Below are 17,361 nucleotides of genomic sequence, written 5' to 3'. Positions count from 1 at the left end.
GGATGTCGTTGGTGTACAACGAGTAGAGCATCGGAGAGAGGACGGCGCCCTGAAGGACGCCGGCTCGTATGGGGCGCGGGTCGGATAACGCTCCGTTTATACGGTAGCGATAAGAGCGATTCGACAGGAAATCTTGTACAATGAGTACTAGGTCGGGGAACCTGATGAAGCTTGTAAATCATTGTGCCATATATTAGCCACATCGAAAAATAGGACGCCTGTACCGCCTTTGGGGGACTTGGTGGCGAAGTACAGAGTGTTTTTGTGAATGTGCTCCGTGATGCGGTGCACTTGATGGACGCACGAGTGTTTGGCTCGGAAGCCAAACTGCTCATTGATGAGCAGGCCTTTGGAGTATAGTAATTTTCACTATAATGATTGACATTATATATATGAAACGAAACTTCGCGGGATATACTGAGAAGTAGGACCGTAAAGAAATGTGCAAAAAATAAATTATATGCGAGAAAAACTGACTTCATTCAGTATTTGAAAAACACTCCCTATTTGTAATTATGGTTGTTTTGTAAAAATTGATTGATTATAAAAAGTTTTGTTTGTGAATTAATTATACCTAATTATTTGTGAATAGAAAATAGTTTTAGAAAACTTTTTAAATATTATTCTTTTTTATTAATTTTGAATATTACTCCATTGGTTGAGAAACATATATTTACACGTGGTTTCTTTTATATTGAACCTGTTCTATAGTCTAGTATGTTTTGTAATACCTATATACAAATATTTCAAAGATTTTTGTCTCTTTATACTAATATGTGTATCAATACATTAATATCCATTTTGGTACGTTCGTTTGTAATGGTAAAATTAAATAATAATTACCGATTTTTTTAAACTACAACCTACAGAATATTACATTATTACCGAGTGTCGTGGGATGTATTTATTTTAATTAATAAAAAAAGGAGTCGGAGCGAGTTAGTGTATAATAATATTTGTATATTAAAACTAATAAACGTATAAAAAAATTATATATAATAATAATAAACCTGGGAAATTCACACAGCGTCATCTAGCCACGAGCTAAGCAGAGCTTTTGTTATGGGTACTAAACGACTGACATAAATGGTTAGACACATTTTTTTGTAAATACATATATAATATACATAAGAAACACCCGTGCCGCTACAGTCATACTCATGAATACAAATTTTTCTGCCGAGAAATCGAGCCGCGACCATTGGAAGTAAAGCAATGTGCTAAACCGCTAGACCACCGAGGAATAGATTCTGTTGAATTCAGAACACCATTCCACAGAGCAATTAACATTACATGTTATAAGAGTTGGCACCGGCCCATAAGAGAATGGAGCTAAAATTTAATTTATATAACAAACTACAATGCTTCTGAAAAGAAAATCCTGCATAGCTTACATATATACTTTACTAGCTGTGCCTGTGACTTTGTCCGCGTACAATAGTGACTTTGACCAAAAAACTAAAAAATATTTAATAATCTAATCCAAAAAAGCCAAAGAAAAAGTTTCATCGTCTTCTCTCTCTTTCTGTCATCTTCAAAAATTACTAATTTCGACACACATTTTCATCCCCTATTTTATTTTACCCCATAAGGATAACAATTTTACAAACTTTGAATTTATATTTAATAAGCATACTAAAAATAAAATCAAGCTCCAAACTTAAAAAATAACCATATTTCCATACAACCTTTCATGCGCCCTTTCAACGCCTTACAATCTTTTTCAAAAAGTAATCTATGTCATTTCTGAGGGTCTATCTGTGTACCAAATGCCATTTAAATCGGTTCAGTAATTTTGTAATCGAGACAGACAGAGATACTTTCGCATTTATAATATTAGTAAGGATTAAGAGAGTCGGGCTTGCAGAACTTCAAATTCTTTTTTTTGTAAATTGACTATCTACATTCAGTACGAGCACTACAATCAGGTGAGTTGTTGGTAGTTGGGGTAGGAGAATCTCTATCATTTGATAAGATTCCCATATTTCAGCTAGCTAGAAATCTGAGACATGGGGCCTTCTAACCCAAGCCCTGATCATGTAGTATGTGATACATGTATCTTCATAATGAATGTAAAACAATTTCTTCCAAATATACCATGCTAAAGAAATTGGTTGTAAAAACAAAATTAATTTGTTTAATTAATAAGTAAAAACAACATAGATTATGGAAATAATTTCTGCCTTTTAATTTTTAAATTCAGAATTCCCTAAATATATCGACATATCGACATGGCATTATTATTCTTTAGACGTTGGTTTATAAAAAAAAAGAGATCTACGTAGGTTCATGCATTATACAACTATTAATTTTTAAATTTAGAATTCACTTCATACAATCAATGTGCGTCATACGAAGTCACTTTCTGAAAAAAATAAACTCCATACATGCTTTATGCAGCTATTTATTTTTTTAATTTTCAAATTTAGAATTCACTAGGGTCACACACTTGTCCCACTTGCGTCCACATTCCCTGCTGAGTACCAGTATATCGGCATTTTTACACATGCACACAAGTGTACGTGTATAGGAGACTGCATGTGTATGTGTGTATCGCTGTCGTATGAACCCACCCCTGCTGCGCTTGGTGTCGCGCAGGCGATGCCATTAGGGCTGTCACTAAATAATAAATTATTATTCATTAAAAAATGATAATTATTGTATTAATAATTTAATTATAATAATTATTATTACCCTGGATTATCCACATAGCGCTATCTAATCCCAATTTACACAGACCTTGTTTTATGGGTGCTAGACAACTGATATAAATAACACAAGGCATTTTTTTGTAAATACACAGAAAACACCCAGACCGATATTAACAATAATATTCATGAATACAAATTTGTACCGTGCGAGGAATCGAACCCGCGACCATCGCAATAAAGCCGTTAGACCACCGAGGACGTTTATACATTTAAATGTACCAAATATAATTCTAATTGGTGGTCTTACTATGATTAACATGTCTACAAAGTTTTTTCTATACTATACGTGAACATAATTACGTAATTGATCATTTATATATATTGAGTAACGCTCACAAACATACATAATTGTATATTTGTATTTTTTGTCCGCCGTCTGTACGTCTGGGCCACGTCTAGACACGCAGACGTTTGATGTTATTGTTTTAACATTTTTAACTTTATTTATGTATTCAAATAATCTATACCAATATTAGCTTTTGCCCGCGGCTTCGCTCGCGTTAATTTATCCCCTTGGGGGTAGAATTAATCAAAATCCTTTCTTAGCGGATGCCTACGTCATAACATCTAACTGCATGCCAAATTTCAGCCCGATCCGTCCAGTGGTTTGGGCTGTGCGTTTATGGATCACTATGTCAGTTACCTTTGAGTTATGTATATATATATAGATATATAGTATAGATTATAAAGATGAAGAGTTTGTTTGTTTGAACGCGCTAATCTCAGGAACTGCTGGTTTGAATTATTTTTGTGTTGGATAGTCAATTTGTCGAGGAAGTCTTTAAGCTGTATAACATTATGTGATATATGACCAATAGGAGCGGAGCTGCAATGAAAAATATTGGAAAAGGTGGAGAAATGAAAAAGCAGACGAAGTTGAGCGGGTCAGCTAGTATAATATAAACTTACAGCTAATTGCCAACACATTTATATTTTAAAACTATTATATTTAACTATATAAAGACATGTACATTCTTATTTCATTTATTAAATAAGGCAAGGCTTCTGTGTACACGTCAGCACCTTGGACCTTACCCAAAATAAGTTTGACAGTTGCAATGCTCAAACAGTGGGACAATTACTATGTAGCGTGGCTTGTGCGTACCACCGCCCCGGCTTCGCACGGATGTTCATGTATTATACATATAAACCTTCTCCTTGAATCACTCTATCTATTGCTGAAAACTGCATTAGAATCCGTTACGTAGTTTAAAAGATCTAAGCGAACAGACATGCGGAACGACTTCATGTTATACTATGAAATAAAAAGAAAGATTAAAAATGAAACAGCATGTGAAACTGTGAACACACCTAGTTGATTAATTTTACATTTTTGTTAAATACGCAGCATCTATTGCTGTTAATTTACTACGACTATCTTTTTTTATTTTTCCATCGACAAATAAGTAAACATTAAAATTAACAAAATACACTGAATGTGACAACCCTATAAAATTAGCTTGCACACCCCTTGTTTAAGCCCCCTGCAGCGTTTGGCAAGTGAGATCCCATACACACACACTCATACATATGTCTGGCCCAAAAAATTGACAAGACATAAATTAAAATAACCTGTTCGGTAGGGTAGTTCTTTGTCGCTTATGACATTTTATTAAGTTGGTTTACCAAACTACTAAGTACAGAAATTAAACAAAATTCAACCTTATATCTACTACTTAAGCTCTAATGTTTGTGTATAAACAGTTGATATAGTGTAGTTTATTTTCAAACAAATTTGAATCTAATAATTAAAAGCACGAAGTTTGAAATTTAACCGTAGAGTTGAACTATAAATATGGATTCATATTTTTTTTAATTACAAGAAATGCTCTATGGATTGGATGGTGTTTGAGATAGATTCTTGAGAAATAACTTGTTTACACGAATTGTGTCTGCATGCAATGCATTTCGATAAAATATCTATTTCCTGAGAATTTAGCAAGCATAACTATACATGACAGCCTCGGTGGTGTAGCGCTTTAGCACACGCCCTTACTACCAATGGTTGCGGGTTCGATTCCTCGTACGGTACGAAAATTTGTACACATGAATATTATTGTTTGTATCAGTCTAGATGTTTTCTGTGTATAATATGTACGTATTTAAGAATAAAAAAATATCTATGTTTTTGTATCAGTTGTCTAGTACACATAACATACAGCTTTAGCTAGCTTAACTTACTAGATTGCGCTATGTAAATGGTCCTGAGATTATTATTATTATGGGGATTAGAAAAAAGAATTATTAGTAGATTATATAACGCCCCATTGCCGACAGTGTACGGTGGGCCGTCATTCAGTCGCTTGAAACCATGACCTCCACAATAGAGTCCTATCATCCGGTCTGACTCTCCTATTCGCTTGCCTAGATAGATTTAGTCAAGTAGGAAAGTGGAACTATTGTCATGATTACGCAGATATAGTCAAGCAAGAAGGAGTGTGAGTATCACTCTCCTTCCTGCTTTTTCTTTTGCTTTGCGAGACAGTTTTTGTAATAGTCAATCAAGTAGGAGAGTGGTACTATAGTCATGACTACGCAGATATAGTCAAGCAAGTTGAAGAGTAGAACTATAGTCATGACTACTCAGATAAAGGTAAGCAAGTAGGAGAGTGGAACTGTAGTCATGACTATTTAGATATAGTCAAGTAAGTAGGAGAGTGGAACTATACCCAGTTGTAGCAAGCATTCCATACCACCAACTTTCCCGTCCCCAGTTGTTATTTCTATATTTTTTACCATCACGTAACTAGAGGAAGTTTTTGTGAACCACGCAAAGTGTTCGTGTATCGTGCGATACAGATTTCACGAAGAAAAAAGTTTGGGAAAAAAGAAAAAAAATTGTGAGACGGACGGCGGGCACCGCCTGCTTCGTGTCAGCCCGGTGGCATGGCATCGTCGTGCCCCACACCGGAATAAATTTCCCAAGATAAACCAATGATATTTCTAATACTCGTCTATATTTTTATTTATTATTGATAAACAAGAATTCATAATTGGCGCTACCAATTAGTCCCGCCTACACTGCACCAAAAAGCTGCAGAACGTTGTTGACTACATACGGATTAGAGGTAACCTGACATTGAGGGTGACGAGCTGGAGTCGAGTCTCAATGCGAGTTTTGAGGCGTTTGTGGCCCGGGTCCCCACCAACATGCTGTCCACCTTCATAAAGGAGGACTGCTGCCCGAAGAGGATCGTGTATCGGCGCTACCGTGGCAGATTGCCGTCGTCAGAGCCGTGGCCACAGATAATTTATATTTGTTGTATTATTCCATATGCATTTTAGTGTATAAGTAATTTATAATTACAATACTACTAATATGTTATAAAATAAATACATCTTAGTCCTCCGGTGTTGGAGTCGTATGAGCAGTAAAATGTGATATTTTAATGCTATTCCTCCATATAGGCGACGTTTACAACATACTATTAAAGGTATGCCGTCAGCTTCTTTGTCATTCTATTTAAATAAAAAAGCACTAATACGGTAAATTCACAAATAAAAATAGAATTTTGCTATTATGTAATTTATTTAAGAATTGTTCGGATTTATGAATACGATCGCTGAATAATCGAATGAATGGGAAACAATGGACCTCTTAGGCATACCTTGATTTTTTACTAAGTATTACACTGTACCCAACCGTCAACAAGGTCTTGATGTCGTTTTCTTGTTTCGTTTATGTATAAATAAGGATTAGGACAGATTAATCTTCAGACCAATATTCGTCGTTAGATAATCTCATGTATACTCGGCAATCCGGTATCGTTGCATGCCGTCGCACACGGGTTCCTGCTGTCATGTTCCCTGCTAAATTACTTTTATAAACCAAATGAACCAAAATAACTCTTATTACAGTGCGGTAAAGTTTATTATGATAGCAAAGTATTCTTTGTCGGCCAACATCGCCCCGTCTGTGGATATACTTATTCTATTAATCTAAAACAGACCTTACGATGTACGCAATAAAGTTCTTGTAATCAGAACTAGTTTATCTTACATTCAAATTATCTTTATGTCAAGGGCGTAAGAGTGATTTTCAACTTTTTTGTATTTTTGCTGAGTAGGCAATGTGACCTATTTAAAAAATGCACCGTTTATTTAAATTTAGATCTTATCAGATTGAGTTAAGAGCTTTTATTATTGCATAATAATTTGTCAACCCTCGAAAAGCTATCGAGTCTTGGTACCACGTCTGGCTGTCAATTGAAATAGTCTGGCGGCTATTTTAGCGACATTTTAAATTTTATAAAGTATTTATGGTCGCCAAAGCCATAGGAAGAGAAAAAAGTGTATATGAAACTAAGTGCAGATACATACATACCAATCTATATTAATATTATAAATATGACAGTATATCTGTCTGTATTACATTTTCACAAAACGGCTGAACAGATTATAATGAAATTTGATGCAAAGATAGATTAAAGAACTGATTAAAAAAGAACAAAACATGTACCAGTTGCGTTTCATTCATGCCAGTTCTTGTCAACTAAAGTATATGTTCTATATTTAACTAATAAAAACTGTTTCATTTTATGTTACGATGGTGGCAAACAAACATAAGGCCCATCTGATGCCTATGGACGCCTGAGACACCAGGGGTATCACGTGCGCGTTGCCTTAAGAAATTTTGGCAGCTGGAAACTCCTCTGAACCCGCACTGTCCGGAGACAGACTTTGGTTCCAGCGTGTGGGAATGAATTCCCTTTGTACTATAGCATTTCATTGAATACAAAGTACCGTTTGTGTTATTTCCTTGAATAACAATTTTTCGCTTATCGAACCCGGAATCCAAATGTTTATATGGGGGCGAGATATATTTATCTGCGTTAGATGTTGCAGAGGTTATCAGCTCAATGATTGTTTGTTGATAACAGATGAATATACAACGTTGTGTGCCCGTTCTTACCTTTCAGAAAGAAAGAAAGATGATAGTACTAATTATTTATTTAGTGTCTACAATAGAAACTATGTATAAAGATAATTTTTTTTTATTCAAATAAACTTAATATAAGGACTTTTGAATAGTATTTTTTTTATTCTATTGCAACCTTGAAGAAAAGATCTTATTCCGTCTTAAAAGGCTGGCAATGCATTTGTGTGTTGGTGTTGTGGGTACTCATGGGCGGCGCGGCGGTAATCACTTACCATCAGATGAGCCGCAAGATTGTCTGTTCCCTAAGCAATAAAAAAAATTAAAATAAACATTTTTTTACATAACGCGCTGAAATGAGCGAGAGCGAAATGCGCCGAGTGGAGTACTCGGCATGTTTCTTGTCTTTTAGGTTTGTGTTGTGTGTTATCTTCTCAAATACAATTGTTAGTAAAGTAGACTAATTAATGATAGCAATGTACCATGGTAGATTGATATCCACGGAATTTCCTCTGGAAACCATGATAAACTCCTCGTCAATGTGTTACAATGGGTTAACTGATCTGATCTCTTGCTCGTCCTATTATCCTCCAATAGTGCCTCGCTAGTGTAAACCGTTAGCGCAGGCGAGTGCACCATTCCATTATCTTGTATAAAAAAAAATTACGCATCTTACGTACTGTTTATTAACTGACTCTATAAACTATAATACTAGTAATACTGATAACTAATACCATTTCAACAATTAAATAGCCAGTACTAGGCTCTAAACGTTTAGAGCGTAAAATAGGCTTTAATACATGTACATTAATACAGTACATTAATTGTACATTAAATGAAAATCCAGTGCAACAACAACTATTGAACTTATGTCATTTAAGTAATCGTTTAGTGAGTAATAGACACCTAAATAAACAATGATGACAAACTGGCTTTTTAAAATTAAGAAATTCAGACGAGTTTCCTGCCTCAGTTGATCTCAGTTGAATCTATAGACTGAACTGTGATGTAAAAAAATACTAATACAGAAAACTTGTCTTGCAAAGTACTCTACAATAAAATGTTCTACAATAATATTATTCTTTGTTTCAATTTTAATTTAATTATAAACTATTCTTTATATACGGTTCTTAGAAGAGCGAAGTAAGACCACGAACGACTTAGAATCTGAAAAAAAATAAACAAAATATAATAAAGATTTATGTAATGTGATTTGGTACCTATTTATGTACTTAGGATAAAGGGGATTGTTAATAACCCGGTTCCTCCTTGATACCTTCGTGTGAATTCATGTATAACTTGCCACAATGAGCTAACAGGTCTAACCTCATACTCTCATCATCCTTCACTGGTGCTAGCCAGCATATACCGTTAATGCAGCCGAGTGCACAATTCCATTATCATCCATTAAAAAAACCTATTTACATACCAACAATGACAAGTCAAATCAACTATTTTTTATACTCCACGCTCTCTTCAGGAAATCATCATTTGTATTAGTTGTCTAGTATACATAACACACGCCGTGCTTAGTCTGGGACCAAATGGCGCTATGTGATTTGTCCAGTAATTAAGAAATATTAAGTATTGCTTTCTATGTAATTTGCATGTGATTTTGGTACAAATTGACTTCTATACAAAGCCGTGAAAAAAGAAGTAATTTTTCAAAGTAATTATATATAATTTTGGTATAAACTGGCCTCTGGACAAAGCTGAGAAATTAAAAAAAAGTATTTCATTCGATGTAATTATGATTTTGGTACAATATGGTCTCTATAGCGACGAAGTGGAGAAACATATACAAGACTGCAGTGTAAGATATCGTTGGAACATTACTTACGGTGGTAAACGCATTCATGTTCACATCGGCAAATTTAGCAGCTGTCAGTTTGCACGGCTTCTGTGTCCTGTAGCAAAGTAAGTTAAAACACCCGGCTTTATATCACCTTGTAGCTCGGTCATCACCTCACCACTTGTTGTGTACGATGTGATGAGATGAGAGATTTTATTTTACCCCCTTAAGGGGTTAAATTTATTACAATTTTTGAATTTTATATATTTAATCAATAGGCTAAAACTAGCTAGCTATATTTTAAACTTATATATAAAAATTACGATACTTCCATATAACCTTCTCCCCTTTCAACCTTTAACAACCCTTTACTCGCATAAAAAAGTAGCTTACATATGTCCTTTCTCATGGTCTAGACTACCTAAGTACCAAATTTCACCAAAATGGGTTCAGTATCTATTGGCGTGAAAGCGAGACCGACAGATAGAGTTACTTTCGGATTTATAATATTAGTAAGGATTATTACAAGAGCAGTATGGACCTTGATCTGTCAACGTTTATTATAACATAATTGAATGCAAATGAAAAATAAATAAATAATATTTACCTAACAATTACTAGGAGCACGCATTTCTTTATGTCTTCATGTGTATCGTACCACGTGGAGTTATATGCCGCGGTCGTTAGTGCTGTACTCTGAAAAGTTAATCCTTGTAAATGTAAATGTAAATTGGACTCTATTCTCCGCAATTAGCGTCTCATTTGGGCGCGGGTAAAGCTGAGACAACTAAACTAACCAGTAAAGTCCCCCCCAGAGGTGCAGAAGCGTAGTCTTCACAGACTATACGGAATTACGTGAGCAGCCGTTTCTTCAGGTTCAAAGAGCCCCGATAAAACTGACTGTCTGTAGTACCTATTGTTTACAAGTGTTTGTTTATGGGGCAGTGGCCCGTTATTGTCCCCTATAAAGAAATAATACTTATCCATACCTCTAAACTAATATTAATCGATATCACGATAGCTTGAGGTTCGAAACCCTAACAGTGCCCTTGGACTAAAATCTTATGCGTCTAGCAGCACTTGGTCTTCAGCCGCTTCAAGTTTTTTAAGTCCTTCATTTGTACCCTCTGCCCTTTCTTGTCTGGCATTAGAATAGATTGCAAAAAAAGTAATAATCGAATTAGGTGTTATTTTGCGGAAGTCCCTTTCATTACTTAATGGATTTATATTATTTTATTTAATTCCGCTATCATTAGCATGTTTGAGACCACAAATAATCAGTGCGAAAACCTGACCACCGTTACGGGAAGCCTGACCTTCCCTATTAGTGCTGAAATTTCTATCATTGTCATTCGAATTTAATTGTAACATATGTAATTTACAGTACATGTTACAATAGAGCACTGATACCTATAGCACATGTGTAATACCTAGTTTAGGTTATAATGAGTAACATATATTATACGAGTATATTAGTATCCTTATGTTGTATTACGCAACTTCATCCATTCCAACCCAGTAGCAACTTCATCTGTTATGTAGGTGTACTCCTTTTTAAATATTGTAATTTTATTGTACATACAAGTAAAACATAATATATTATCATCAATAACTAGCTGCGCCCCGCGGTGTCACCCGCGTTAAATTCCAATATAAAATATAGTTAATATGATGCATAAGCTATATTACTGTAAAGTTTCATCAGAATCCGTTCAATAGTTTTTGCGTGAAATAGTAACAAACATCCATACTTATAAACATTCGCATATGTAATATTACTAAAATTACACAAAAAAAAACTGATCCATCAGTTTTGATTGATCAGTTTAGGCCTCACGTGAGTCTTCTACTTTCTCATTATATATCTATCTATTAATAATTTTACGACATTCTTTCTTCATGGCAAAACCAACGTAGCATGTCATTGCATGCAGCGTAGCATAGTATGCAACGTAGCGTAGAATTTTCTAAATACTTATCTATACTCCATACTATATTAATATTCTAAACCTTATGGATAGCAAATATATCATAATACTAGCTGTGCCCGCGGGTTCACCCGCATTTAACTTCAATAAAAAATATGGTCTATGTGTTATTCTGATCAAATTATTATTATTATTCTATATAACTGTAAAGTTTGATCATAATCCGTTCAGTAGTTTTATGCATGAAAGAGTAACAAACGTCCATATCCACAAACTTTCGCGTTTATAATATTAATAAGATTAAAATATTGATGTACTCTTTGGTCTAACGGTTTACCACACCTCTTTACCTACGATGGTCACAGGTTCGATTTATCGCACGGTTACATTTGTATTCATCTATTAACACAAACCGGCGGTAATATTTACAAAAAAAATCATGTATGTCTTTCAGTTGTCTATAACCGATACCATAAACTCTGCTTAGATGGGACTAGATGGCTCTGTGTGAATTCTCCATTATGAATACTTTATTGTAGCGGCTGACTGCTAGTGATTGTATATCTGCTTATTCGATTATGCAGAATGACTATTAACCAGAATTGTGATATTTACACTAACACAAAAGACCCTGCAGGAAAAGCTAGTATAGGTATACAACCAGACAGATGATAGTCAACTTACCGAAGTCATAATCAAGTCTCCGAAGAAACAAAGCAAAGATATTTGTGACAAATTCATGTACAGGAATATACTGAACAATATTCCCACCGATGTATCCGCCAGGGTCTGAAACACAATGAACATCGGTACTAAAAATTTCATCATCATCATGGTCATCTACATCATCATCGTCTTCGTCATCATCATCGTCATCATCGCCATCGATTTTAAGTTTACTATATTACCTTTTCTTATCTTTACTTTCTCTACCTATCGGTAGTCTCGAAGAGATTGCTTAGCGATAAGACTCTGCTTTTGTGTCAGTTCATGTATATTTACTATTTTAATTATTTTCTGTATAAAAAAATATAAAGAGAGAGCGACGAATTTCTTAGCATTCCATGGAATCAGCGTATGGGTGCCGGTTCCGTTGTGTAGCAGTGAGGGAAACTCAGAGCAGTTTCCGTGTATTCTAATATTGTAAAAAAGAGCAGGAGAGCGGATTTTCAAATTGAAACAACTGCACTAATTTGAGAATTTTTTCCACTGTTACAAAGGTATGTTATTCCAGAGCGACATACGCTATATATCTATCCTCAGAAGACAAAAACCATCGCTCTAAAACATCCTTAAATTCTTGGCCCTGACGGTCCTAGATAGCGACACTAAAAAAGGGCAAGCACAATACATTTCAGCAGGTCGCAGTGCTACAGGTCTAACGCACATTAATAGCTCAAATTCCTTAATAAAATAAAATATACAAAATTTTTCCCACTATTTAAGTAGATTTCATGCAGAATTAATCTTAAATTATAAGACTTATTTATCCTCAAATAAAAAAAGAGTAAATATACCGAGACAGTCTAACAGTATTTATCGAACGATGTTAAACATTAACATTTACCGTTATATTGAATCCACTGAGGCATATAAGAATCGAACTCGTGATGAGGTTGAACAGAGTCGATTTTGAATACAAAACTTCCACCTGGTCCACCAGCCTGCAATTAATAGTATAGAATAGAAAATCCTTTATTCATATAAGCTTAACTTAAGCACTCTTTAATAGTCATATTTTTTTTTATCTATAGCTCATTTGGAAAGCTGTCTCATCACAAGAAGAACGAGAAGGAGCTTGTGTGTTGCTCTTTTAAATAGTCATTATAACCTCTCTTAAGTCACTTAAGTCACTGGATGATATTATAAACATGCATTATTTAAAAAAAGAATCGCCAATGTCTTTCTTTCCCATATCAAAATCTACATCTAAGGCTGTCTAATAATTACATAGATAATAAGTATGTACGTTACGATTTATCTTTTTTAATTATTTGAAAGGTTATGACCACTTGTAAAGACTGTAGTTGACCTATTGCCCTATACTTGCTGACATAACAAAATTTACTGTTTAAGTCACTATTATCCTTCAGACATTGTACGTTTCCTACACAATTTATATTGTTTCGAATGAATAAATATATAAATAAAAAATGCAGTTCAATTGATAGCCTTCGTCTTTTACATCGGTTAATGGGAATTAACTAACCTTCAGTCAGTTTCGGGGCCACAGAAGCTATATACAATAAAATGTTCGTGGCCTGTCCGTCGGTTCGTGTACACACGCATCACAGGCGACGCATGCCCGCACGCATGCTATTGTATGCAAATCTAATGTTTACGGTGATGAATCTGCGCCTGCGCATACCCCTCGTGAAGTAAGGCAGTGCTAAACCGCCAAGCTACTTAGTATTATAAATTATTTTATTTTTGTTAATTTAAAGGGAACTTTTTGTTTAATGGATAATAATGGAACGGTGCACTGGCATGCGATAACGGTTTACGCTGGCGGGGCACCAGTGGAGGACGATAAGATGAACATGGTCAGGTCAGTTAGTCCATCGTGACAAATTCCAATTGAATCGAATTGCCCCCTTTAATAATCAAATTGCAAATTGTGTTATGGGTACTAGATAACTGATATAAATAGTTAGATTAGTTTTGCAAATACATACATATACATACATACATACATACATAGAAAATACCCAGACTATCGGTCTGGGTATGTTATCTATATTTATTTTATATTAATCATACTCATATTTGCAAGAGCGATGTTGAACATTTACCTATTTAAAATATTTCAAGTAAAGAGGTAATCAGTAAAATGTGCCCACGAAAAAACCCACGCGATGGAAAATTACAGCATCTACATATATCAAAAAGCCCGTATGTATCATAACTATTGTAAAATATCCTTCATTTTGTATAAATCACAGAATAATATGGCATTTCTTATCAGTTTAAGGAATAGCGGGGAAAACCTGTTTTATATATTGTAATTAATTCAACATTATTAACGGTACGTCTAATTACTGTCTGTACGTTTATTATAAATACATATTTTATGTATACATATATCTTCACGACTACAATACCAATTGATATAGTCAGACGTCATTGAACACTTGACATATCGCTAGCTATATTGGAATTCAATTTGGCAAAAACGAGCCTACCGCCGCGCCGTGTTTTGCATTGTTTTGAATTGTTATAAGTGTTTCAATCACGGTAAAGTCAGTCAGATATATAAATCGGTACAAAGTTTTTTTTCGTGTCTGTCTTTTATAAAAAAGAGTATAATAAAAATTTAAAAAACTGTGTATGTTACGTCCTGGATAGCCAATAAAACTAGTGGACTGTCATTAATATATGTAATATGAAAACAGTTATGAAAGGTAGACACAGATGAACATTAAACTAAGAAAGGTGGAATTATTTGTAAGTCCGCCACCGGCCGCAGTTGCCGATGCACAGCACCGGCCCCGCAGCCCGCGGAGCGGTGCGTTGAGCGCGTAGCCAGTGTACATTAAAGATATACATATAAGAAAAATATTACTAGAGAATATAACGGAACCCAAAATAGTGATTGTTCAAGTATTTATGCCTCTACATTTCTTTTCGGTAATCTTAGAAAACAACTTAACAGATTTGGATGCGGTTTTCACTAATGTATTGTATTTACCTTCATTGCATTAATGTCAGAAGCGCCTTAACCGATTTAGATGTTGTTTTCACTATTGCATCGGAAGTAAGTTTCATTTAAAATTGTTTTATTATAAACGGCTTACAATCAAAATATGTTATACAAAGTCGCGTTCTCGGCTATTGGCTTAGAAATATGGCATAATGAAGGCAATGAGAAGGCTGATGAAGTTGTAGGGTCTGAAGCTACCGCCTACACGGTTCCTGTATTTTGCAAGTTTACATTAAGTTACGTAAAGCAGCATTTCTGGGAGATTTGTACTTTTGACTCTGTTGCTCTTTATGAAAACCCCAATAGTAGCTAGTACCTAATACCTATTATATTATCTGTGCTAATACTCACTTTATAAGTTCCTGGTGTCTGACGACATACTCAGCCAACTGTCTCCTCGTGTCTCCAGCTGACTCTGTTGTCATATTTTCAAAATGGTGGCACAACAATTTAAAATGCATTTGTATGTACGCACAGAGAGCGTAGAATAATGTGTCTGAGCCGAATACAAAAGACCCCACTAGTACAGCTAAAAAAACATAATCACATGTTTAAACTAGTTACTTGAGATTTGTTCATAGGAATTATATTATACATCTAATTAACTACCCGTCCTACGCACGGATGTATTACAAATCTTTGAATTTAGCTTGCTCTATACTACAACACACAGTATTATTATACATATAAAACTTCCTCTTGATTCACTCTATCCATTGGCAAAAATTAAAATTATTATATTCAGCGCCACAATTAAATGATTTTGTAATAAATACACATATAGTACATAGAAAATACCCAGACCGCTACAAACAATTGTATTCATGAATACAAATGTTTGTACCGAGCGAGGAATCGGACCATCAAAAGTAAGACGATGTGCTAAACCACTGAGGATAACTCAAAAACGGCTAGAATATTTTGATCTAATTTACATGGAATCACATGAGAATTATTAGCATTTAAAATCTGTTGCCATAGCGAAAAGTTCTGTGTTACACACAGAAAAAATACAGCCCAATTGGAAGCGTCCGTTGATTTGAGGTCCGTTGAAAAGGCCATAACATATGTTTCAAACTTACTTGACCATACATGATGAGCGTAGACAAAAGGCCACCTCTCTTTAGTGGCATGATTGAAGAAATATTTAACAGGATACGGATATAAAAACTCAGTTTCACCATTCTTATAATAACTATATGCCATCATAATAGCTGGCATAAGAGAAAACGCCACAATGACTGATGTGGATACATAAAATAGAAGTAGAATTACAAGATTCAGGTATTTTACTGTAATTTTCACAATCTTCGTTTCAGTTTCATCTAAATCTATAGATGGCAAGCCTTCGTCGGCCTCTGGATGCATAGCACTCAATTGAACGAGGATTTTTTGAACTAAACTTTTATACCAATATAGAAACATAGTTTTGGCGGTTCCCAAAAGAGCAATTATTATACAAGGGCCTGCGAAAGAAAGTTCTAGAAAACTTTTACCAGTTTTTATTCCGTCAAAGACCCAAATAAATTCGCTAATTATGTCAGTGTACACGAACGATATATTAAAATAAAACAGATATTGGTATAGCTTCTCTATAAATCTGTTGTTTATTGGATCAATTTGTATACCAGAAATTAATAATGCTGTTTTAGTTAGACTCAACGACTTATCATAAGCGATTTTGGTCATTTTTTAAATTTCGAATTTAATTGAAATCGTTATTTATATAAATAAAATTAAAATAGTATCTATATTCTTTGTAATAAAATAATTCAAATATTTTTTTTAAATCGTCTACTTCTTTCGGTGCTGAGGAATACAATGGGAAGTTTTTATTACAGTAAATAAATGTAATAAATTTAGGCGGCACGGCAGTGGCATTGCCAAGTCGAGCAATGCCGTACCATCCTTTTCTCGAAGTGGTACTCTCACCTTACTCTTAATCCATGAGTAATTTCGTTGTGCAAGAAGATTGAATTTTTAGAGATCAACAGGACATATACTATAACTGGCTATATTACTAACCATTACCATTATACCGTTTCCATTGGGAAATAGCGCTTGTCATAGTTCTTTATTTTTGTCACTAAAGTTTTAATTCAAAATTAGTATCTGATTATTTTACTAAAATTAGAATTTTGTTAAGGTAAGGCAGTGCTCGACCTGGCTGGGACACTCCCGACCCTCTTGATTTGTAGGATATGAAACCGTATCATTTTAATTATTAGAGCAATAAAGATGTGGAAAATTGATATGGTTTCTATAAAAGATTCTGTAATAGATTATGTAAAAATTTATAACAAACTTGTTGGACAAATGTCGTCTTCTATTCCACAGTTTAAATAGTTTATAGC

At 34.5% G+C, this 17,361-nt stretch overlaps 1 protein-coding gene across 1 annotated transcript; it reads right to left on the bottom strand.

The window, feature by feature from the left end:
* Positions 1-8,697: 8,697 nt before the first annotated feature.
* Positions 8,698-16,696, bottom strand: LOC131850187 (odorant receptor 4-like). Its single transcript, XM_059200360.1, has 7 exons — positions 16,090-16,696; positions 15,359-15,536; positions 12,875-12,971; positions 11,992-12,096; positions 9,987-10,075; positions 9,428-9,494; positions 8,698-8,754 (listed from the first exon to the last, which is right to left on the bottom strand). Exons 1-7 carry the CDS (start codon positions 16,694-16,696, stop codon positions 8,698-8,700), a joined length of 1,200 nt encoding a protein of 399 aa, XP_059056343.1.
* Between the last annotated feature and the right edge of the window lie 665 nt (positions 16,697-17,361).

This window comes from Achroia grisella, unplaced genomic scaffold (assembly GCF_030625045.1).
Source record: "Achroia grisella isolate CSIRO2021 unplaced genomic scaffold, CSIRO_AGI_Agris_v1 utg702, whole genome shotgun sequence".
NCBI lineage: Eukaryota > Metazoa > Arthropoda > Insecta > Lepidoptera > Pyralidae > Achroia > Achroia grisella.
Note: the sequence above shows the minus strand (reverse complement) of the source record. Positions and strands in the feature narration are given on the sequence as shown.